This window comes from Phalaenopsis equestris, unplaced genomic scaffold (genome assembly GCF_001263595.1).
Source record: "Phalaenopsis equestris unplaced genomic scaffold, ASM126359v1 Scaffold211766, whole genome shotgun sequence".
Classification (NCBI taxonomy): Eukaryota; Viridiplantae; Streptophyta; class Magnoliopsida; order Asparagales; family Orchidaceae; genus Phalaenopsis; species Phalaenopsis equestris.
The window spans coordinates 160161-186028 of record NW_018230745.1 but is presented as its reverse complement, the minus strand read 5'-3'; the positions used below and the strand labels follow the sequence as shown (position 1 = coordinate 186028).

The following is a 25868-nucleotide window of genomic DNA, read 5'->3' as shown; positions in this document are numbered from 1 at the left end:
CGCTAATAATAGGTTTAATCAAATTAAATATAAAAACAGAAGATTAGAGGTGATATAATAAGATTTGTAAGAGTCTAGCATAAGAAGCAAACCAAACCTTTTGAGGAAAGAAATCATATAATGATTTAGATGTGTCAAGTTAATAATAGAACTATATATATATATATATATATATATATATATATTCAAAAAGAATGGTCAGAGGCTATTGTACGAGCCTCCAGCCACGCCCTAATGTGCCTAAAAATTTGAGTTCTGCCTCCTTAAAATCAACTGTGCAAGAGGGGATTCGAACCCCCGAACTAAGGGACCTTATGCCATGGATGTCAGCTAATAGGTCGCGGTACGCGACACATAGATATATATCTATATTTGTATATATATTTTTTATGAAAAAGCTCAAGAGCAAATATATTAATACGAAAAAGATACATGAATGTGGTATGAGAAGACCTAAAAGAAAGGTCAACTCATACAGTACAACACACAAAAAATCCAAATAAAGTAAAGAAAAATAAAGGCAAAAAGCCAAAAAGTCACAAAAGGGCACAAAGGTGTTAGGGACGTCCCACTTTAGTCCTCCTGCCTCAAGTTCTCAGAAGTGAGCCGGTTAACAAATTAGTAAGGTGAGTACCATTGCCCGTAGTAACCAGTAACCAAAGTATCATTACCAAAGTATCATTCATCAGATTCCTGAGCTCGAGTAGATCTTCATTCTTCTTCTTCCTCCTGGATGTGTAGACCTGTCATTCCTCATCCGAAGATTGACTCATCTGATCAGTAATTCCAAAGCTGGTAGGACAGGTGTAGGTCGTTGCACATCATGATCCCCATGAGTCTGAGTAACATTAACATCTTTCTGGACCTGATGAGGCGGTAGTGTAGCAGTATAAGTATTTCTACCTGTATTATCGACGATAGGTTCTATGGCAGGCGGAGTCTGAAAAGAATCTCCCTCCCCGACGATAGAAGGTTCCAAAGACTGGGGAGCTACAACTGTGGAATGAATGGTTGTCATATTGCCTACGGGGATATTGACGTCTTCCGGGATATCCTTCTGATGATCAATAGTGTCAAAAACTTGGTGCTGATCGGGATGAGATGGAATCACAGCCTCTAGCGGAGCACTTTGCTTTTTTGATCTGAGGCGGGGGTGTAGATGGTGACATTGAGAACTGGAGTGGCCATACATACGACAGTTTGAACAATACGACGGAAAAGATTCAACCTCTACCTTCTATCAATATATATGGTGCTGTGTGCCCAAAAAGATTTTCTTAGAAGCGGGTGATGTGATGTCTCTTTCAACAAGTACTCTGGCTTCAGATGAACGGGAAAGATTAAAAGTAAGAACATCCGTCTTGAGTAGTTTTTCATAAGCTGAAGCAATAGAGTATAGTACTTTTTTAGAAAAATAATTAAATTTCAGACCAGGGAGAAATTCAAACTGGAATGATTGGCGGTTCTGTCTGTAGGTCAAAATCCACAGACCATTTCAGAATCTTCATTGCTCTGTTATCAATTTAGATTTTCCTTCTAGCAAATAAGCGCATGTAATCTTCTTCATTGTTAATTTGAATAAGAACGTGTCTCTCATCTAATAGTCCAATTTTCCACTGTCCAACAAAGTGCATAAGTTCAAATTTTTTACGAATGAGCTCCATTTTGGGATGATCATATAGAAATTTCCCAACCAAATTCAAACAACAGGAGGAAGCAAGTAGAATATCATCGTCTTCTGTAAAAAAGATGGCAGACTTCCCATTTTTTCTACCAGGCTTCTTGATGTCCTCCACCCACTCAAATGAAGGAGGAAAAGATGGTGATTTAGGTGTACCTGAGGCGTGAACACTCACAAGGGCAGCAGCATACGATCTGTCTGAAGCCATCCCCAAAAGAGGGAGATGGGGTTGTGGGACAGCAAAGTGACAGTAGAGAAAGAGCAAATGTCTAAAGGGAAGTCGAGCAGTGGGCGATTCAAGCCGGAGGAAAGCTCGCGCCCAGACGTCTTTCATAGTACTGCGAGCAACGACAGGAGCCAGAAGCCCGCGCTTCTCGAGATGAAGAAGAACAAGCCGCGAGCGGCAGAAGCTGTGGAAGGAGCCCACGCTTCTCGGGATGATGAAAGAACGAGCCGCAGAAGAAGCCAACGCCTAGAAATCCTTTAAATGTCGCCCCTGAGCCCGACGTCTTCACGTGAGAGCCGCTGAATCACGAGATACAGTGAATCAGAGAAACCAGGGTTCAACATAGGCGAACCCTAGCAAAACGGGAGCGAGAGCGACGAAGCCATTCTACATCTGTGTGTGTGTGTGTGTGTGTGTAAAGCTCAAGGGTTAATATATTAAAGAGAAAATGATACATATAGGTTGTATGAGTGGCCCAAAAATAGACACCAAACCCACATGGTTCAACACACAAAAAACTCAAAAAAACAAAGGATACATATAAAAATCAAAATAGCTCAAAACCACCAGGGCGCGAAAAAAGTGAGGGTCATCCTAATTTAGTCATGCCTCTGTTTCTAGTTCTCGAAAGGGATCCAACTAATAAATTGGTAAGGTGTGTACCATTACCCGAAGTAACCAAAGTATCATCCATAAAATTCCTGAGCTGAAGTAGATCTTCATTCTTTTTCTTCTTCCTGGAAGTGTAAACCCGTCATTCCTCATCCGAAGAATCAGTTTGATGAGGTGGTAGAGCTGTAGCAGAAGGATTACCAATCATTGTATCCACAATAGGTTCTAATAAATGTGAAGTATGAGTTGCCTCTACACCGGATACTTCATGATGATGGGGAGCTAAGAGGTTATTCTGCTTAGCAATCTAAAAACTATCTTTTGTAGATAATAGTCTTTCAGTATTGTTTCAATAGGGTTTAAAGGTGTAGGTTGCCTAGCAGAGTCATCCAACATTACATCAATCGCAGTAACAACAACAGTAGTGTCAGGGACTGTCCAAAGAAGCAACAAACACCTCTTGTCTTGTGGTAGTATCCTCCCCATGTGGAACAGATATGTCCAGAGCAGTGGGGTTAGACCCATCCTTATTCACTTGAACCTTAGAGTTCAAACAAATTAGGATGGAGTATGGAGTTTGTGACATTTATCAAGGGTATGCCCAAACATCTTACAATGGGTACAATAAGGAGGTTTGTGTTCCATGACGATTTGTTGCCAATATTCATAATGAGTTGTGTCTAGCCAGACTTTAGTAACATCAGGTAAAATAATATTTTTTTACAAGTATCCTGGCCAAAGAAGGTCTGGTTGGATTGAAAGTTGGTAGATCTAGCTTCATAGGGTCCCTAAGAATGGCCCCAATAGAGTAGAAAACCTGATGATGAAAAAAGTGCAGCTTGAGACTAGGTAGACTAAATCATACCGCTACAGTGGAAGTTTCATGATTTGGGTCAAAATCAGAAAACCACATGAGTAATTTCATTGACTTGCCTGAAATGTAAAGATATTTCTTGGAGAAAATCTGGGTGGACTTCAGTCACGATTAGTTGAATCAACACATTTCTCTCATTCATGTCACTTTCCATTTGTCTACTAATTTAAGATCATCAACACTCTTTTTGATAACTACCATAGGTGGGTGCCCCCACTGAAATTTTCCAATAAGAACAAACTTGAATTTCTCCATCAGGGTTGAAATTTCTAAGTCAGATAAAAAGATTACTATTTTTCCACCTTTCCTACTTCCCTTCTTAACAAAAGTGCAATCACTTATATCATCACGATAATACTTATAGCTTGAGGGGAAGATAAACACCAACTCCACCTGAAGGTTACCTACCACATGGGCAAAGAAGACTTTGTCAGGTTCAACCAAAGAAGAAGGGAGAATCATCAGAGTAGCGAGATCCACCTGCTAGAAGGTTGTCGGATTACTCCTGCTGCGAGGTCCTCGACACGCAGACGAGCCGAAGCTGTCGGGTAGGGAGAGGCGAGCGTCGAAACAAAAGAACGACGCAGACGTCAAAGCAGATGCAAGCTACAACAGAATCAAATGCGACGAAATCGAGCGAGACGCAATAGACACAGCTGTAAGACATTGGCGTCGAAGAAACGCAGTAACGTCTGGACGAAGCTGAGGATGAGGAGCGAGAGCCGACGTAACAGAGGCGAGGTGCGAGCCCTCTCCTTCGAGCGACATAATCAAATGTGATGGAAATCACCATTGGAAACCCTAGCAAAGCTCTCGACCGCAGCCGATATCGTGATTATATATATATATATATAAGTTTTTTTTAATGAGATTCTTATTACATGCATATTTATATAATAAATGTGTTGGTCAAGAAGTGAAGTGAGGAAATAAACTTTTTAGAAGTCTCTTAAGATAAATATGAGTAATTGTTTTCTTATATGTTTTAAATTAATGTTTTATCAAATAAAGAATTTATGTAATACCTTAAATAGTCATTTATAATCATCTACATTTTGTGAACTTAAAAATTTAAGAAAATGAAATTGGGAAAAGGAAAAATGAATGCTCAATGTTTTTAAAAAGAGATAATTTAAAGGAAATGAAATGTAGAAGTTTAGGTCGTAGAGGATTTCTCCCAAATGGGACTAGCAAGAGATGTGATGTACCCATGCACGTTAAAGGAAATGATTAAGGTGTATCTTCAGGTGCAATTTGAAGGAACCATCAAGTACATTTTTTATAGTACATTCGGATACATATTTTAGGATACTTTCGGGTACATGTTTGAGGATACATTCGGATATTACGGTAATCATATCATGGCTTTTAAAAAGGTTAAAATGGTAAATATTTATAGAGAAATAGGAAAGGATAATTTAACATGAAATTTTTAAGTTTTATAAATAAATGAAGTGCATTTTCTTTGATCATTCATGCACGACATTAGCATAATAATTTAATTCATATAAAGATTATAATTACTCAATAAATCAAATTTATTACAATTATTATTTTCATTTAGGAAAAGAAAAATTATAGGTTGTTACGTCTGACAGGCAGAAATTAATTTATAGAAAGACCACTGCTATTAGGTATTATGGTTGTAGCTTTCTTATACTGTTTTTATAATATTATGATTATATTGTTTAGTGCTTGTTAGAGATGTCTACAAATTATATGGTTTATGAATATTTTGATTTTTGTACATTGCAATTTATGGATTATTAATGGTTCTTTTACATATTGAAAGATTTTATAAATCTATGGATAGTTAGTTAAATGTTTTCATCATCCGACTGCAATTCCTGACTTGGTTAAATGAAAACTATCGATCAGGTTGTGATAAGATTGGTGTCTTAAAGGCTAGATAGAACTTGCATTGTTGAAATGGATGCTTAAGAAATTACGGGCTCGTTAAAAATCCTATATTGTGTCATCTATTATTTTTATCTAAGGGATTATTATTAATTAAATATAGTTAATAATTTATAAATGTAATCACTTTTTTATTTTATCTTTTCTTTTTTACTAGGAAGTGATTTAACTCTTCATACTTTTACCCATTGCAATGCTCTATACATAGTGCCATATTTTGGTCAATTCAGCACATTTGAGCATTCAACTTTTCTCCCTCTCTATTTTTCTTCTACTACTTTCTTGCATGATGTATCTAAGCGAACAGAGAACTTCAGAAAAGCCTTAATTATAATCAAGTAAATAAGGAGAGAAGCTTGATTGTCCCGCCACCTTACAAAGATACCATCATTCTAAGAAAATCATTGGAGCTCTCAACATTTCAAATCACATCTCCCTTAGTTCAAATAGTGATCCGAGAGGAGGAGAGATTAGACACATAAATGATAACATCCATCAATATGAAATGGTTGACCTTTCCTTTCATCATGAGATACCAACAATAGCTTGGAAATGCCTTCACCTATATACTCCATGAAAGAATATATTAAGCATTGTATAGATTCTACAACATTGCACGAGGAATCTAAAAGAAATTCAACATGACTTGAAATTTCTGCTCAGTTGTGTGAATTATGAGAACAAGCTTGTAATCTCAAGCAAAAGAAGCATGAGTGTCACAAAATGCTTCACGGTCGACAAAATATGTGAATGAACATGATAGTTTCAAGCCAAATGATAGGTATGAGAGTACGCAGGTAAACATATCAAACTTATAGAAAAAATAAGAACCAAGAAAGATCTAGATGAGGTGCATGGAAGAATATTAGGGATTCATCCACTTTCCAAAATTAATAAAAAAACATTTTTTAAGGCCTAAAGAGAAGAAAGCAAATGGAGAACAATGCTTGGAGGTTCCAAAGACACTTTCGTAATTGAAGAATATGTCGTTGCCATCAGAAGTCTAAAGCCAAACTAATACATGGCACAAGGCATGGAAAGGGAGAAAACATTTAGCATGATGATAGTAAAAAGACTAATCACATAAGATAAATTTGTTGTAAACTACACCACAAACCAATAAATCAGAACAATTAAAAAACTCCAAAAAGGCACTCATGTTTATTCAACTATAAATGCAGGACTAAAGACAAAATAAAATGAAAAGCTTTTTGATATTTTCTTGAATAAAGTGCAATTGAATTTTCAATACAACTTACTCACTCCTAAACAATCTGCTAGCTCCTCCTTTCTTGACACAAGAGCATTACATCATATGATAGGTTTTTCTCAACTTTTATACTCTTATACTCACCCACCTAGAATCTCAGGCTTGTTTAAAATCTACCTAGTCTAAATTCACTTAAGTTCCAAATGTATCTTGCAACTGCTTGTTTGCTAGCAAGATAGAGAAAGATCGCAACTAAAAAATTACATTTTTATCAAAATTTTATAAATTTCAAAACCAAAGATCGAGGAAGAGTATAGGCAATGTTAATAAGATCAAGGGTTTGTAGTTCTTGATCAAGGTTTCAAAGAGAGTGTTTATTCCCTTGTTATCAACAAAAAAATTCTAATCTTAAACCACGAGACCAATTTTCGTTATGATATTATAGGTTAGTTTTCCATCCCTTAAAAATTTATTCCCTTCATTGTTTAACAATAAAAATATTTTTCAATGAGAAAATTGTCAACTTGACAAATAACAAAGAGTTATCATTAAACCTAGGCAAGAAAAAGCAAAAAAAAAAAAAAAAAACTCCATTTAAGATTTCCAAATGCTTTCCTGATAATAATAACATTTCTCATCTTACACTAAAAGTATTAAGGTGCACTGGATATGTCTGCAATTATGAACTTAAAAGGCATAAGCTTGACACCAATGCCTTCAAGTGTATCTTTTTAGAGCATGAAGAAAATAAAAAAGGGTATAAATATTATTCTCCTGATAAAAGAAACGTATTTGAATCTATGGATGTCACATTCTTTGAAAAAAATCCTTGAAAACATTTTACTTGAAGGGTAAATAAAAGAGAAGAATTTTTCACATTATTTTCTTTGAAATTCTCTAACCCAATAATTTCACCAACCTTTCTAAATATAACAGCGTTGAGGTTATAAAAACTCCTCTTCACTGATCCCAAAACATCCCATTGAACTATGTGTTCACTCTTAAAGGAAGAATCTAAAAAAAAAGGTTAAATCATTCTATCTCCCAAAGCTTGTTATGAATCCTACCCAAACTCAATAATTTCTCAAGCTGTTTTCCTTGTGATGGTACTCAGTATCCTCTAGCAAAGGTAGCAAAGGTAGTAAAGGTAGTGGGATATGACCATCTGTCCTCTAAAAAATAAAGCTTGGTCTCCAACCCTGTAGAGATTGAAATTTTAAAGATGATAAAAGCAGTCGTTACTAACCAAAATGGATCAAGGCAGTTGAAGAGGATATGAAAGCAATTGCAAAAAATGAAACATGCAAGGTTTTTAAAAAACTGATGCAATCCCTATGGCATGGAAAAGATTCTTCACTAAAAAATATCAATTACATGGATGCATACAGAGATATAAGGCACAGTCAATTGCAAAATCATTTATCTAAACTTATGGGGCCGACTATTCTAAAACCCCTGCACCAATGGTGGAACTTCACACCATTCAGATCCTCCTGCAATAGCAATCAACCTTGACTTGCCACTACACAAACTAGATGTTAAGAATACATCCTTGAATGTAAACTTAAATATGAAAGTTTACACGAACCCTCTCAAAAAACCAATGAGTCTGTGAAGATAAACTTAATTGCGCGGTAAGCCCGCCATACTAATGTGTATGTTGATGACAGCAATGTTACAGGTGGTCACAATTTGGAGATAAGTACTTCGTAGAAAAAACAGTGTGTGGGTTCAAAATCAAAGACCTCATGCATCTTAGATATTTTCTCAAAATGGAAATCTATAAAATAAATTCAACCTTATGAACTCAGAAAAAACTATATTTTAGATCTGTTAAAAGAAACTAGTTTAACTGAAAGCAAACCGCTTAAAACTCTAACTAATTCTAAAATTAATGGGTAATGTTAGTACCAATTTTCCAGTCAATAAAGGAAGATAGCAAAAACTTGGAAGAAAAAAATTCATCTATTTGGCTCTTACAAGACTAAGCATAGCATTGTTATCAGTTTGATAGCTCATTTTACTATACCCTTTATAAAGAATATATGAATAAAATTACTGTTTTTCTCAATACCTAAAAGAAAACCCCAAAAAGAGACTTTTTTTAAAAAAGAATAATCCAAAATTATAGGAGCCTGTAATGGATTTGACAAAGTTTAGGTTTATAGTAAACCGAAGATCCAGTAAATAGTGTCACAGCAACACGGAGAAGACGGCCGAAGGCGAAATCAAAAGGAACGGAAGTTTCACGTGTCGCTAGGCCGTCAAAAAACTTCGTTGAATAAGTTCTTCGATTCGTTTGAGAATAATTTTTTTTCTTTTTGGTTAGCTAAACAAATTAAATACAAATAGTAATGTTTCCTGCGAATCGTTATTATTCGAAACATAAAATAATTTAAAATAATTATATATAAAAGATTTATGATATTTTAATAAATTAAATTTTATAAATTATAATATATGATAAAATGATAATAATAATATATTAATAAGCTATATTACTAATATATTAATATAGATATTATATATTTATATAATATAAGTTATATAATTAGTATAATATATTATTTATATATATTAATAATAGTAAAGTCAAACTGGCTCGTCGTTCGCGAACAGCTGGTATTCGGCTCGTTCGTTAAGAAACGAACACAAACAGTGACTTCACAAACAATTTCGACCACGAGCTTATTTCAAATAAACTAAATTTCAAATGAACCGAACAGGAACATAAGCTCTGTTCATTCATGTTTGGTTCGTTCACACCCCTACGTGTCGCGGTTGTTGGATGATAGTTGTACGGGTTATTAAAATACCACCAGTGTCCCCTCGAAGAAAAGTATAAATTTTTAGAAAGTATACATACCAAATTTAGGTGTATTTACTTACATACCGCATTATCATGCATGCAATATTTAACTATTTAAAAGTTAAAATGGTGGTATTTTTTATGTTATAAATGTAAAAAAGTAAAATTTTGTATTATATATGTAGGAAAAACTTGTAACCTAGAGAAGCAAAAAATAAAATGTTGTGGCAGGAAATAGTGCAAAAACAGAACTATGATCATTGGCCAATAGAGTTAGTGTATTAATCTGGCTTAAACTACACTTAAAAGAACATCAGGTAACAATCAAGACTTCTATGATATTATATTGTGAAAATAAAATTTCAATCAGTATAACTCACAATCAATCCATCATGATGTAACCAAACATAAGGAGATAGCTCAATACTTCATTAAAGAGAAAATCCAAAACAAAAAAAGATAATTGTTTAACTGATTCCCGAGTCCCATCACTCATTTTGATAAAAGGATTTTCTCAGCCCCTATTTAAGAAAATGATTGACAAGCTGATATGTTGGATGCATACAAACCCACTTGACAAAGTGTTGAATATTTATTTTCTTTCCATAGATTTGAAAAGAAGCGCCGCATTACCATAATAGTCTGTTTTTACTGAAGGCTGCGTATCGTTGGGCCTCCCAAGAGCAAAATTTTGGCTATTTGCAGCTGCTGAGTAGCCATGCTTGGCAAGACAACTGGACAAATGCTAAAGATTGCAGGTAGGCCCTCAGGTTGTGTTTTGGAGGCCAGACAACGCCTGTATCTGACTTGGTTGCTTCGAATATTGCAAATTTGGTAGACAGCACTCATTATGTTGTTTATTATTTCTCTCCTAGAAACTTATCATCTAAAATTAATGGTTTTTAAAAAGAATTGCTGCTATACTTTTTCATTTTTTTTCTTTCTAGGGTGTGATTTAATTCTTTCTATTTTTATGCATTATAAAATTCGATGAATGTCTCATGCTTTAGCCAAATAAACACAGAAAAGTGCTCTGCTTTTTTTTTTCTCTCTTTCTCTCCTACTTCATACACTATATCAAAAACAATACAAACATCATCAAGCAGACACTACATCTATGAAAGAAACAACTACCATAAACTTAGAATGACTAAAACAAAAATAAATAGAGAAACTCCACTTCTTTCTAGAAATTGATAAAATAATAGATATATGATCTATGACTCAATCATGTAAGCAATTCACCTTATATCTCACTTCTGCTTCTAGAACTAGTTCAAGCAAAATCTTGATAATAAACTTTAAAGCGAGTGATCAAGCGGCAACTCTTCCACCAAAATTCTCTGCTATGTTCTGGCCAACAGACCATAAAAGAAAAGTAGTTAACCAAACCATTGTCACTATTGCTGGAAAGAGATCAATCAAATTCACACATTCAAGCACTAACATTTGACTTAAACTGTATTATAATAATTTATCCCAGTCATTAACTATTTCAGTTCTCTATTCTAGAATCAGACCACAAATAATATGATTAAGCATAACAAAAAATAAGAGAAGCTCCACTATCCATAGAGAAGTAGTAATAATCACCTATCCCAATCTTATTTATTTGAAAATTTGAATACAAAAATGTAACAAACTCAACTCCGCCATCTTTAGATAGGTCATCCACCTTAACAAAATCCATATTTAATAAAATAGAAGCCAAAGAGTTCAAATGTGAGGAGGGCCAAATGGTTAAGCGCAAAAGAATTCCCTACCCTCAAGCTGCTCAAAAAAAATTAGATGTTATCCCTAATCCACATGGATGTCTAGGGATCATCAGACATCACTAATACAACTGGGCCTAGAGGGCATGTTGCTTATATAGATTACTATTCACACACGACCTAATTTTTTTTCTCATTTAAAGATACATCTAATGTGAGTAAAATCTTCCTCATGTTCCATAGACCGATCCTCACCTGATTTGAAACCAATATTAAACATATTAGGTTAGATAATAGTTTGAAATATTTTAATCAAGCCTTATATTATTTTTTCCAGAAAAATGACATTATCCATGATCATCGTTTGCCAACGCCCCACAAAAAAAGTAGAATGTGGAGTGAAAAACAACTACCATCTTTTGAAACCACTAGTACCCTACATGTTCCAAAAAAAAATTTGGGGGTGCCACTTTAATTACTATATTACTACTAAATTGCCTCTCTGATGGAATTTAACATTACTAAACATTTTGTGAAATCCAAATTGAATTTTTACCCGGCATACAACATTCACTGCTACAACTTTAAAACTCGGGGGTATTGCATATGTCCATCAACACTATCAAGGTACTATATCAAAGATCAATAAGATGCATCTTCATTTGAAACTCCTCACTCAAAAAGTGTATACGGGTTACCATCCCAATATTAAAAAATTCTTCATCTCTTAGGATGTTACCTCCACTGAACTCAATTTTTCCATGACTAGGATGGTCTCTAGCAGATGCATACTTATCTCACAACCGTCTAATGACACCCAAGAAAAAAAAAAACTCTAAGTTACTTCAAGACTTCCCAACAGATGAAAGTAACCACCTTAGCCAACGACTCCATCAAAATCTTTATTAATGATCCAAAATCATTACAAGATTACTTGAGAAAAAGAATCAACATTGAACCAAAGCATGCTTAGCCATTTGAATACGTGCAAGATCAGTCACCAAGTAACAAAAATGATAAAAAATATGATCTCGAACTCTGGAAATCAATAACATCATTATATCAGTATTTATATCGCATTAAAAAAGGAATCCCAAATATGCGTCTAACATCTAATGGTCAATTTTATTTCCATTTTTAATATTTTCTTCCGCAACTTTTTTTTATAAGAGAACCAATATCAAGATTCCGGAAAACACTTGAGAATAAACAATAGAAAAAGGACATGATTAAAGAAATGAGGGCCCTAAAAGAGAACCATGCATGGAAGATAATAGAATTGCCAAAAGAATGCATTTCATAAGAGGCGAGTGAAAAGACATTAACAAACAAAATGCAAGGGGGACATTTTAAAGGTATAAAGCTGGACTTAAAGAAAAAAGGCTACAATTATCAGTATGAAGAAAATTATATAAAAACTTTTGTACCAAATGCATCGTTAAACACTATCCAGATACTTCGATCCTTGATGAAAAACTTCAGCTGGTCCTTATAACAATTTGATGTAAAAAATAGTTTCCTACAAAGCAAAATAGAAGAAGCAGCCTTTATAGAGCCTCAATCAAATTTTAATCATGATTTCACATCAAACACGTATGTCAGGTAGAAGAAAGCTCTATATGAGCTCAAATAATCCCCAAGAGCAAGTATTGTGAGGCTTAAAAGTCATGGAAAGGATGAAATTTGAGTAAAACCATGGGAACCACACTCTATCCGTAAAAAAAACCTTACAAAAGAACAAATTATAGTTTCCATAGTGTATGTGGAAGAGCAAGATCTTGATAGGAGATGACTAGAAAAAACAAAAAAAAGACTAAGAGATTAACCATCCAAAAAGTTAAAAGTTAATATCTCGAAAGACAAGTTTATTTCCTAAGAAATAAAGTGGCCCATCTAAAGGCTAGGATATTCTCAACAAAAATACACTCTTGCTCTATTAAATGAAACAAATAAGATGAGATGCAAGACTTCAAAAATTCCAATTGATCGCTGCTACAAACTTGGGCAGGCAAGTGACACCTAAAAGTTGACAAGGGAAGATGTCAAAAACTAATTTAAAATAATATCCACCTTGCGCAAACAAAGCCAAACATAGCCCATGTTCTATGTTCTAAGTGAATTGATGCATAATCCTAAAAAACATGTCTACAGACAGCATATAAAACTCTTCGTTACCACAAAGCAACACAGGCAAAATGAATAAAAAGACTTAATTTAGAAGCATTCATTGATGTTGATTGAGCAAGGTCCCATTTAGAATAGAAAATTACTCCAAGCTACTGCACCTCCGTAGGTAAAAAAATATAATCACTTGCAGAAGAATGAAGTAACCGGAGACCAACAAATCTAGCGACAAAGCTAAATTTCGAAATATGACACAAAGAATCTATGAACTACCACAGATCAAATTTACCCTGGATGAATTAAGAATAAAATGTAAAGATACTGATAAATTATATTGTAACAACAAATTAGCTATCAACATCTCACATAATTAAGTCCTACATAACCAAACTAAGCACATAAAAATAAATAACTCCAAAGAAAAATTAGAATATCTTCCTTTATCTCGAATGTAAACAATAATTTCCATAAGTACAATTTACTAATTGTAATCTAGACTTCTGTTGTATAAATAAAAAGAAAAAAACTCTTGGTGAAATATACACAAAATTAAAATCATTTTTCCTCTCTCCACAATATATTGAAATAGTTATACAACACTAAAGCTTTAAGATTGTTGAGCCAAACTGTAGATTATATCAAGCTTATAAGTAGGAAACAATCAATTAAATACTAAAATCAATGTATCCTCCCATTGCCATCTCATCTACTAAAGTAATTAACAATTGATTACATCCATACTAAATCCTATACAAACAACATTTTTTTATGTTGTATTCCTTTGTTTTTCATGTTTTATTATGTTCTTATTACCTAATGACATAATAATAACATTAACAAATACATTAACAAAAAAGTCTTTATCCCACTAGGTGGGGGTCTGCATGAATAATTTTTCTGCATTGTGTCATATTGAGTGTCATATTTTAATTTAATTCTAATAAATTAATAACATTTGTTATACAACAAGCCCAAGTCCTTTTAGGCTACCTTTACCTTGATTAACATAAGTCAAATCTAAAACATCTACTCTCCTAACAGGGTCATCAAATGGTAAACATTTAATGTGACCAAACCGTCTAGGCAACTCTCTCTACTATTGTCTGCCACTAAAGCTACACCAACCATTTCAGGGTATATTTGTTTCGCATTTTGTCTCTAAGCATAAAGCCACTCATCCACCAGAGCATTTTCAACTTAGCAACACTTAATTTTATGTTTCCCTTTTATAGGCCAGCATTCTGCGTCATAAAGCATGACAGGTCTCGCCGCCATCTTATAAAATTTTACTTTAAAGTCTAAGCGGTACTTTTCTATCATACAATAGGCCCAATACATTCCTCCACTTCAATCATCCAGTTTGAATTCTACTAACAACATCCCCATCTCTATCACCATCACTTTGACTTGATCACCATTTGTTACAATCCCCACTAGATTCCATATATTCAATTTTAGATCTACTCAAACAAAAGTTTTTAAACTCTACAGTTGACCTACATGAATCAAGTTTTTCTTGAACTCTCTCTAGTCTTATCCACAAGAAGAATATCATCAACGAAAATCATATAGCAAAGTAGATCTTCTTGTAAATGTCTAGCAAGAACATCCATAACCAAAACGAAAAGATATTGGCCTAAAGTCGATACATTATGTAATCCAACATAAATAGGAAAATATTTGGTCAATCCTCCTTGTATTTGAATACAAGTAACAGCTCTAGTATACATATCTCTAATGAATTGAATATAAGCAATATCAACACTTTTCTTTTCTAGAACTCTCCAAAGCACTCTCTTGGAATTTTCCAAATAAGGTTTTTCCAAATTAACAAAAATCATATGTATCTCCTTACTCTCTTTGTACTTCTCCATCAAATCTCTCAATAAATATATAGTTTTCATAAAAGACTTGTCCAACATGAATCCAACTAGATTTAGAGAAATTTTTGTATCACGTATGTTCAATTACTCTCTCCCATAACTTTAATGTATAACACATTAACTTAATTCGTCTATAATTTGTGCACTCGTGAGCATCCATCCACTTTATTCTTAAAACTAAGAACCAATAGACTCTTTCACCACTCACAAGACATCTTTTTTAGTATTTAAAATAATATTGAAAAATTTAGTAAGCCAAAAAATTCTTAAACCTCCTAAGTATTTCCACACTTCTATTGGAATATTATTAAATCCTACTGTTTTTCCACACTTCATTTCATTAAAGCATCATCAACTTCAGTTTTACAAATAAGGTAGTGAAAATAAATAAATACACTTATTATTTACGATATTAAATTAGCTAAACTCGATCGTATTTTCACAATTTTTATCGAAAATTAAATATCTCACCCACCTATATTGAATATCATCTAAAAATAGTATTTTTTTTTTATTTTCATCTTTAATACACTTTTTTATTATTTTTCTTATCTCTTTGTTTGGCTAGTTTATACATATATTTTTCACTCTCTGTAGTATTTTATCTATTATAAAAATAATTAAAAGGAAAGTGCTTAGCATCATAAATTATTCTCTTAGACTCCCTACAAGACCATTTTATATTTTTCACAATTCTCTAAGTTTTTACATCTAAGGTAACTTTTATAATATTTTTTTTTTATTTTTATCTTTTCTCGCACATTATTACTCCACCACAAACCATTTTTATTCATAAGAGTTATTTCTTTTTTTAATTCTCCAAACACATCTTTTGTAACTTTTGTAACAATATCGTTACTTTATCCCACATAGTATGAGTTTCTTCATGAACATCTCAAATTATAAAATCTTAAAGTTTACTCATAAAAATAATATTGTGTTTTAAGTGTGTCAAATTAATTCTATGATAATATTTCATATTATTTTTCATCTTCCAACCCTTCATCTTAAAATTCAAAACCAATAAATGATTTTGGTAACTTAAAATTTCACTTGGAATGATCTTACAATATTTACGATCCAGTGGTCTATTTTTCTTGTAACAACCAGTTTTATAAAATGAAGAAAAAAATTTAAGCTCTGTTTGGGATCACTTTTTGTTTTCTAATTTAATTTTATTTTTAGTATGTTTGGTTTTTGTTTTGTTTCTGTTTTTTTATTTTAGAAAATGCGTTTTGGTACTATTATGATTTATCTGTTTTTTAAGTAAAAAATATAAAACATATTTAGTTAGGTATTTTCTATTTTTTTAAACAAAAAAACAATACTTTAAAAAAAAAGAAGATAGGATAAAATTTGTATCTCTTACCCTATATGAGGATCACGAAATGAGCCAATATATCTTTAAATCCGAAGATATTTACATATTTTATGTTGTTTACACGAGACAACAAGCTTGAGGCGAGCATGTGGAAATCCGTCATCGGGCTACTCTGATAATTCAGCTAAATTAATCATATGTTAAATTAATAAGAATAATTCAATTAACAAACTTGCTTGAATTTTGAAGTTTAATATTATGTTATGTAGATTATTAAGATCAACATAAAAATTATAGCAACTTCCAGCTAGTTATAAAAAATTAAAAATATAATGTGGCAACTAAGGTAAGTAATTATATTTCTAAATTTTAATAATATTCTTTATTTCAAAATGTATATTTGACTCCATAGATGCTCAGGTTTAATTAAATCTTTCATATTTTTAAACAGAAAAGATATGCATGATAAACACATTAGGAAAAGATGTGCATGACATCAGAGATATGCATGGATAAAAGTACGAATGATATGAATGTTAAGCATGATATAAGAGATATGCATGAGATGAGAGATGAATGAAATGAGAAATACGTATGCTGGATAGTTGCATAGCATAGTAAGTATGCATGTTAGTATATGAATGAAGATATCTCAGAAGAATGCATGTTATGAAGAACGAAATAACTTACATGTGAGTGCTTGTATGTGCATATTAAAAAAAAGAAGTTCACCCATAATAGTACAGGCAGGGGGCGCTAATGTACATACACAGGTAGTTCACTATACTACCTCAAACAATTGTGATGTTTAGATCATTAACCGCTAAGTCGACGAGAGAATATCGGTCGGGGGCAAATAAACAGAGTTCACCACCTTAGATAATTGTGATGTTTAGATCACTAACCGTTGTTCTGACAAGAGAAAAGCAGTCAGCGGTGAGTGGGGACATTTTCACCCGAAACAATTGTGATATTTAAATCACTAACCGCTGTGTCAACCGGATAATATCGGTCAGAATGTGATAGATTTTGTTGACGGTGATACTCAGATAAATGTGAATGTAGAAAGTATAAAATAAAAGTTAAAATAAATGCATATAGAAGATTTTACTATTTTCATTGAGTAAGGTCATTAATATATTCAAAGACTTCTTATAGAAATATGAAAGATTAACATATTCTAAAATTTCTTATAAAGATATAAAAGACCAACATACATATTAATTTTACTTTGGATTACTGACTCTTAGGTTATCTTTAGATAACTCATTATTTTTTAAATATTTTTTTAGGTTTTAAGGTTTTTAATAGGATGAATAGAAGAGAAACAAATGTGTATAAGAGAAGAGAGAACAATAAACGGGAAGTCACAAATTTCTACTTGTTAATTAAATTATTTTCTCCAGTGACTTTTTCATGAATATTTGAATATTAAACTATTGGTGATAGAAATAAAATAGCAGAGAATTTATTCCACTGTCTGACAGGTCATCCACGTCTTGGTTAATTCTAAGCCACGGGTCAAGTTGTGGCATTTCTCATAAAAAAAAAAATAATATAAACCAAAAAATTATTATGGCATAATTTAAACCATTGAATCACTGAAGAGGGCTTTGGAATTACTTAGAGAGGACAGACAAAATCTTTCCACTTAAATTACCAAATCTTATCTACTAAAATAAATAAGTAAATATTGAATAATATAAATTATGATAACAACCAATCAAAAAGTATTAGGAAACCCATAAATCCCTTAATATGTGTGCTCTCTTAAATACAATAATAATTGAATTTCAACACATGTTAGATAGAATATTGAACTAGAAAAAAAAAATGTTGAATAGAAATTGCTTATCATTCACAACTTAAAATTTAATTCTTTAATATTTATCTAAGAGCGTTGATGAGAATGTCCACTCTTTAGTAATGAGTTGAAGTATGTGGAATTGATATGGTCTTTTTGTCTATATGATGAAGTGTCAATCTATCTTAATATATTTAATCTGATTCTAATGCACAAGCTTCTCACGATGCTTATTGAAGCTTGATTAGCATGCACTAGTCACATTAACTCTTCTCTTGAGATAAACAATTGATTGAAAAGTCTTTTCCATCACATTCATTCATAAAGCCCATGGTTCATTCCTTTAGAATCAGCTTCTCCACTCTCCACCACTACTTTTTACAATAAGGTGACAATTTTCGAACTTGCAATCCACAATGGTGCGCGCAAGCCAACATCAGTATAAATCTCGATCTTCTTCTCCAAGTTCTTGAAGAACAATCAGTTCTTTAGATTCATTTCAGATATCTCGGCATCCTAAAAATGGCCATAATATGTTTTTCAAACGGATTACACATAAAGTGATTGATGATACTAACTGGAAATCCAATATCAATTCTAGTGCAAGAGAGAGCTTAATCTACCAACAAGTCTTGAATACATACCTTTATCCATCAGAGCACGATCACCTATAGTTCCAAACTTAGCATTTGAATACATGGCATTATATGCCTATTTACATACTAGCATTCTTCTCTCTCTTAAGAGAACCAAAATATATTCGCACTGCAAGATTAGGATACCCTTTTCTCATTGAGCCATCTCAAAACCAGAAAAAAAAAAGAAAAATTTAAGAATACTAGTCCTCAATCTCAAATTCTTTGGCTAGTAGTATTTTAAATTACTCATTTTGTTTAGAAATTTCCTTATAAAAGCAATGTAACCATAAATAATCAAAACAACAACTTTACCAGCAGATCATTTAACACAGAGAGGATGTTCAATTTGACATTGCCTATGCCAATGGTGTTTGACCACTTCCATGAATCTATCAAACCAAGCATGTGGAAGCTGTTCTAAGGCACATAAGATAATTTTAAAATTTGCAAAGTTTGTTTGTCGTGGCAGAGATTTGAAGACAAGGATGAATTTTTATGCGGACTTATTCATCAAGATCAGCATTAAGAAACACATTCTTGATGTCTAATTGGTAAAGTGATCCATCCAAATTTGATGCAAGAAATAATAATACTTGTAAGATATTTAGTTTTGTTGCAGTTGCAAATGTCTTTTGACAGTCAATTCCATAAGACTGTAGACACTTTCACTGCAGGAAGTGCCTTGAATCTCTCTATGCTCACATCAATTTATGTTTGTAAAGTTCATTTGCAATCCAATGGTTTTTTTCCTAGTGGCAGCTTGATCATGACTTAGGTTTTATTCTTTTGAAGAGCTTGAATTTCCTCAATGATGGTAGTCTTTATTCACAAATTTTGATTGTCTTTCATATTAACTTTGGAAATTGGACTAGATTGCGATTGCTAATAAATGCACAAAATCTGGAAGGAAGATCCTCATAAAATATAAACGTGGTGAATGGCACAAGATCTCATAACCTTTCTTCAGGAAATAAGCTTATCAATATCATCATCCATAAATTCAGCATCCACAAATTTAGAGAACGTCTGAAGTTGGAAAATTACAGGGGTAATTAGGCACAAATCAGGCTATTGGGATTGCTCAGCACAATTAGGCGCTCGACTTTTTGCTATAATTTTTTCTTCTAGGATAAACAAGCAGCACATGATTGCCGTACGGAGGAAAAACTAACAAGGATGTGAGGATGTTTAAACCATAGATCGCATGAAGAACTAGTCTTAGTGGTTCTGTTTTGTCTTCTGGAGTTGTGGGATTCTATTTGACAGAGATAGAGGGAACGGTGAAAGTTGTAGGAACACTACGCCAAAGTTAATATTTTTTAAATCAAGACTCAACCTAAGCATCAGTTTTGGTATAATATGAGTATTGTTCAAAAAAGAAAATATCCATGGAGTTGTAAACATGCCTTGCAATGGAAGAACTGCACTAGCACCTTTTCTAATAATAAGAATGCCATATCAATATTGATTTAATGGCCCTGTGATCTCCATTACTCCCATTTTGTGACAGAATATGGATATTAATATAGCACATGTGTTTATGAAAATGATGGAGATAATTCTAGTGTTCAGGTAAATGTTTAGGAGAATTAACTTAAGAGTTTAAAAGTTAAGCAGAAAAAAATGTATGTGACATGACAACCCAAAAAAAAGGTGTCTATTTTTTCGTTTAGCTACTTCATTTTATATTAGTGTGTCAATAAATAAGCATTAACAAATTATCTCTGGAAGCAATAGATAATCACCCAAGATTGAGGCAAAGCACTATTTCAATTTTCAACACCTAAATTTACTTTAAAATTTAATAGAATCATAGCATTGGAATTTTAAAAGATTTAACATGCATTAGATTTTCCTCTCATAAATAATACCATTTAATTCTAATAACATCATCTATGAACGAGATAAATAATTATTTTTAGTGAGAATTTTAATTCTAGATGGTCCCAAATATCATAGTAAATAAAGAAAAAAAAACATGTGCCTTTTGAAAAATAGGCTGGCATAATAATTTCTCACATGTTTTGAAAAAGTTTCAAATTTCACGTTTAAATTTTTATAATTTTTTTAAATAATAATAAATAGAATTTCAAGAAATGCAAAAATATGATGACCTAACCAATACTAACAAAACAATATATCACTAAAGATATTAGATTCAAAGCATAAAAGGAGATAATTTTAACATTGACTAGATGACTTTAAGAGCTCTTCTTTCAAAAATGTCATCAACTTTGAGAAGATAAACCACAAATGAATCTTAGCATTGTCAACCGCCTTTGTTGAATTGCATTCCTAAAACTCAAAAAAATTAGAAAAAATTTAGTAATGCAGATAAAAAATCGGCATCAATAAGGCTAATTTGAGAATTAATTTGTTTAAGATGTAGATAGACCCTAATATGGTTAATGACAGGTAGCCTCTTCTTATATTTTTAAATAGCTTTTGTTCTTTTAGTTTTGCTCTTTTTTAAATAAGGGAATTTTGGTAACAAGGAGGGTGTAGGAGTTCCAAGTATTTCTTATAAATAGTCATGTTTAGAAGAGAGTTTGGTTTTCAGGTTATCCAGAGTTGATAGAATTTTCCTGTTTTGGAGTGGATTCCCCAAATTGGGAGGAAGGTGGTGACAATAGGTGCTCATAGCTGAGTCCTAGACTTCACCAACATCGATGCCAAAGCTCGCATTTCTTCCTCTGATGAGTATCAAGAGATTTTTCACCAAACTTTTGCTGCTATTGAGAAACAGCAATACTAATGGGAGAATATCTGGATGTGTTGATGATGAGATGTTATAAAGAAAGTGATTTAAAGAACAGACGTAGACGAGTGAATCTTGATTGGCAAAGTCTGATGGGCTATTTCTTTTGACAGCAATCGTAAGGACTGTTGAAGCTGAAAATTGGTTGACAATAAAAGTGCATATTAAGTAAGACAGCTTTTCCTGCATCTTTAGAAAGCAAGAATTATCACTCTTTTTGTATCAAAAAACACCTCTAAAAAGTTCTCTCTTTCTCCAAATTTCTGATTTAGCAATGTATATTTTACATTCTTGAACATTTAATCTACACTACTCTTATTTTCTAATTTGAAGATTGTTATGGAAAGCAATATATTAGGAAGCTTGTATATTACGGAGATTAATATTAGGTATCAAATTAGAGATCATAGGATCTTTTCTATATTAGAAACAATCTCAATCTATAGATGGGAGTATATAAAAATAAATAACATATGTGTTTAATTATGAAAAAAAAAGGATTTTGCTTCCCCTTACATGGTATCAAAGCCTTCGTCTGCTACGCCTTCAACCTGCAACAAGATGCATAGCTTGTTTTCATCTGCATAGCTCGTTTACATCGACGACATCTGCTTTGTCGATCGGCGTCACTAGCTTCATCGGCCGGTGTTGTCTTCTCCATCAATCTGCTCAATTTGTTTCGTTAATCGACCTCGACTGCTCTGATTCATCCAATTTTTCCCTCCTCGGTCACTTCTACAAGCAAAGAAACACTCGGTTTGGAAAAGACAACCTGAAGAAGAAGTCGCGGTTATGAACCGCAGTTTGTGGATTTTTCTGAGTTGAACGCCTTCATTGTGGTTTCGAATGGTTGTGTTTTCTAGCAGCCCTCGATCATCAGGTCGTAGAGGTCGACAAATTGGCTCGACGGTGTCACAGTTTCAAGCATCATCCCTAACTCAAGTGAACCCTCGCTGCTGTCTTTTCTTCAAACTTATCGGGTTGGTGTCAGAAGTGTGATTTTCATAGTTGACAATTGAGTTAACTAGCTGCTAGAAAAGAAGCTAAAATGAATTGCTTAGTTTAAGATTTTTTGAATTGGCTCTCTATCTCTTCAATCCTCAAATGATTTGGTGAACCGTTCGATTTCTAGAGAAAGTTTGAGTTCCTCTATTTGTTTCCTGCAATTACTTTGGCATCGTCTCCTCCATGCCATCCGGAAATAATTTCGCTTATTGGATTGCCCAGACCAGACAATGAGATCACAACATCATTGAGATTCATTGATTCGGCGTTGAATATTATTGGAGAATCTAAACAATGTTAATTACTCTTATTAGAATAAAACTACGAGACTTTAAATAAATAGTATTTCTTAATAGAGTCACCGCATTAATAATCCTTCAAGTGCGATCAATCCAAACAGATTATTCTGAGAAGGTGAGTTAATGCCTAGCTCTTGATACAAATATAAAATTCTATTGAACCCAATCAATTTGATCAAATCACTCATTGTGACTATCTGAAAGATGTGATGAAAAGATTAGCATTTGTGTTTTCTGGGAGAATTTTTTTCTCAAATCTTTCATGTTTGCAAGAAGTTCAATCGAGCTGGACAACAAGATTAATCACTTAACAGGTATCACATGCACGTTAAATATGTTTATGAAAAATTGAATGCACTATTGCCCTTCACTACTGATGTCTTGATGTGGCAGACTCAAAGAGAAAATGACTATTATAAGTCTTTTAGCTGACCTCAAAACTAAGTATGAATTCGTCAAATCAAAAATCCTATCTAACCTTGGAGTTGCCACTTTGAGAGAAGTCTATACTAGAGTTTTGCACATTATTCCGAGTTCTCAGGTTTCATCCGTACAACAAACTAGTGCTCTCGCTAGCCAGAAAATAAATCAGTAAACCTAAGTCTCAAAACAAGTATAATTGAACTCCAAATTTTGGAAATGTCATGAGCATAGTTATACGAAAAGAATATGTCAGAAGTTGCTCAAAAAGAATCAGAATGGCTCTAAATCACATGTTGTTCACATGGTCACTACTAATGATGTCTCCCAAGATCAGACTACGTCAATTTTTTCAAAAGAATATGATAAATTCATCCAGTTTCAACAAGCATCCAAAAACTCTACCTCTTTTACTACCCTTGTTGAGTCTGGTAACAATAATACTAACCTTCTTTCCTCTTCCACACAATGGATCATTGACTATGGTGCTACATATCACAGGTTGCTCATATGGCACTACTAAAGAGGCTTCCCAAGGTCAAACTCTGTAATTTTTGTATATAAATTTGCTAATTCATTCAATTTCAAAAATAATTCACAAAATCTACCTTTATTACTCTGTTTATCTTAATTCTCTTTTAATCCAATCTCTATTAGCAAAATTACACGTGCTCTTAATTTTTGTATATTATTCTTCCATGATCATTGTCTTTTTCAGGATTTTATGACAAAAAAGATTTTTGAAAAATGACAAGAGTCGGGAGAACTATACATTCTGGAGAACAAACTACCTTTGACCCATAGTTGTTTCAGCACTTTATTTCTTTTTGTGATCCATTATCGATTAAGGCATCCATCACTAACAATGCTAAAATAATTATGCCCTTAGTTACAACAATTATCATAATTAGATTATAAGACTTGTCAATTTGTTAAGCATCATAGTTTTGAGTTGGTTCATTCTAATGTATGGGGCATGTACTATTTTATCTAATGAATTTTAAGTGGATGATTTTTCTCATATGACTTGGCTTTTCTTTATGAAATCCTGTTTTGAGTTATTGTCATATTTTTCAATCTTTTTGTGCTGAAACTAAAACTCAATTTAATATTTCAGTCAAAATTCTAAGTAACAACACTTAAGAATATTTTTTTGCACCATTTCAGGCATACATGACACAAAATGGGATATTTCATCAATCATTTTATGTTGATACCTCATTCCTAAATGGAATATTTGAAAGAAAAAATGATATATTTTGGAGACAGCGAGAGCTCTTTAGCTTCAAACCAATGTGTCCTAATAGTTTGGGTTGATGTGGTTTTTAATGCATGTTATTTTATCCATCGAATGTCTTCTATTGTTTTACAAAACCATAACCATACAAAATATTATTTTCAACTAGCTCTCTCTTTTCCATTGAACCACGTATATTTGAGTGTACTTGTTTTATTCGTGATACTTGTCCACAGGTTTCTAAACTGGACCCTAAGTCATTAAGGTATCAAGCATACTATCATTTGCAAAAATGTTATCGATGTTTTCCCCCTCTTAAATTGGTACATAATTTATGCCCATGTCACTTTCATGAATAAATCTCATTCTTTGGTGAATTCTTATTGCCTAAATCCACACAAGATTCTGATGAGTTGTTAATGTATAATATCATCAGCTGAAATCTTTGATCCAACTTCACCTCCACCAGCATCTCAACCCAAACCACTAATCACAAATGTTTACTCTATAAGACCTCATCCCCCTGATTCTAGTATGACATCGATATTATCTTCTTCAATGGATCCTCCTCCTAGTGACCTTAATTTACCTATTGCTTTTCTAAGAGGTAAAAGTCAATGTATGTCTCATTTCCTCTTATATTAACTATAACCAATTTTATTCTACTTCATGTTCATATATTTATTCTCTTGACTCTATTATGATTCCAAGATCTGTTCAGCAAACTCTATCCCATTATGGGTGGCGAGCATCGGTGCTTGCTGAAATGAATGCCTTAATTGAAAATGGAACCTGGGAACTAGTTGGATTACATTCAGGAGATTGTTAGTTGCAAATAGGTCTTTGCAGTTAAATTTTATTTTGATGGATTAATAGCTCGTCTCAAATCTCAGTTAGTTGCCAAGGGCTATCCTCAAACTTATGAGATTGACCACTTAGACTAGTCCTCTCTGGAAGTGAAGTTGACTTTGGTTTGCCTCTTTTTGTCCTTAGCTGCAATGAATAATTAGCCCCTGCACCAACTTGATGTGAAGAATGTCTTTCTATATTGTGATCATTTAAAAGAGCTATATGTGAAGTAACCTTTTAGGTTTGTTGCTCAGGGGGGTATAGAAAATTATGCGCAAACTTTCTCAAATCACCTGTAATATAATCAGTGACACCATAATCTAGTTTTTAGCATTTGGTTAACCTTTTGGTTTTTAAGGAAATTATGAGCTTATATGTTTGAAACAAGACAAGTACAAATAACAATAAATAAAAGAGCAAATTTTTCATAGATTGAAAGACAAACTTCTGGAGAGAATCCATCTGCTCTTTATTGAATATGTTTGACAC

General features: G+C 32.9%; 1 protein-coding gene across 7 annotated transcripts in view; it reads right to left on the bottom strand.

Moving 5' to 3' along the window:
• LOC110036846 (protein NUCLEAR FUSION DEFECTIVE 6, chloroplastic/mitochondrial-like) overlaps positions 1 to 25868 on the bottom strand; it is a 47343-nt gene that overhangs the window by 20017 nt on the left and 1458 nt on the right. For 2 of the 7 annotated variants that reach the window (XR_002295270.1, XR_002295269.1), the window contains exon 3: positions 12469 to 12560. The exons of 4 other annotated variants lie outside the window; for them this stretch is intronic. Coding sequence is in view for 1 of the 3 variants with exons in the window: in XM_020741382.1 (XP_020597041.1) it covers positions 7631 to 7719 (89 nt within the window). In the remaining 2 variants the exon portion in view is untranslated. Of the gene's footprint in view, positions 1 to 7615; positions 7720 to 12468; positions 12561 to 25868 lie in introns of those variants that run through there. One more of the 7 variants, XM_020741382.1, reaches the window with a different exon arrangement.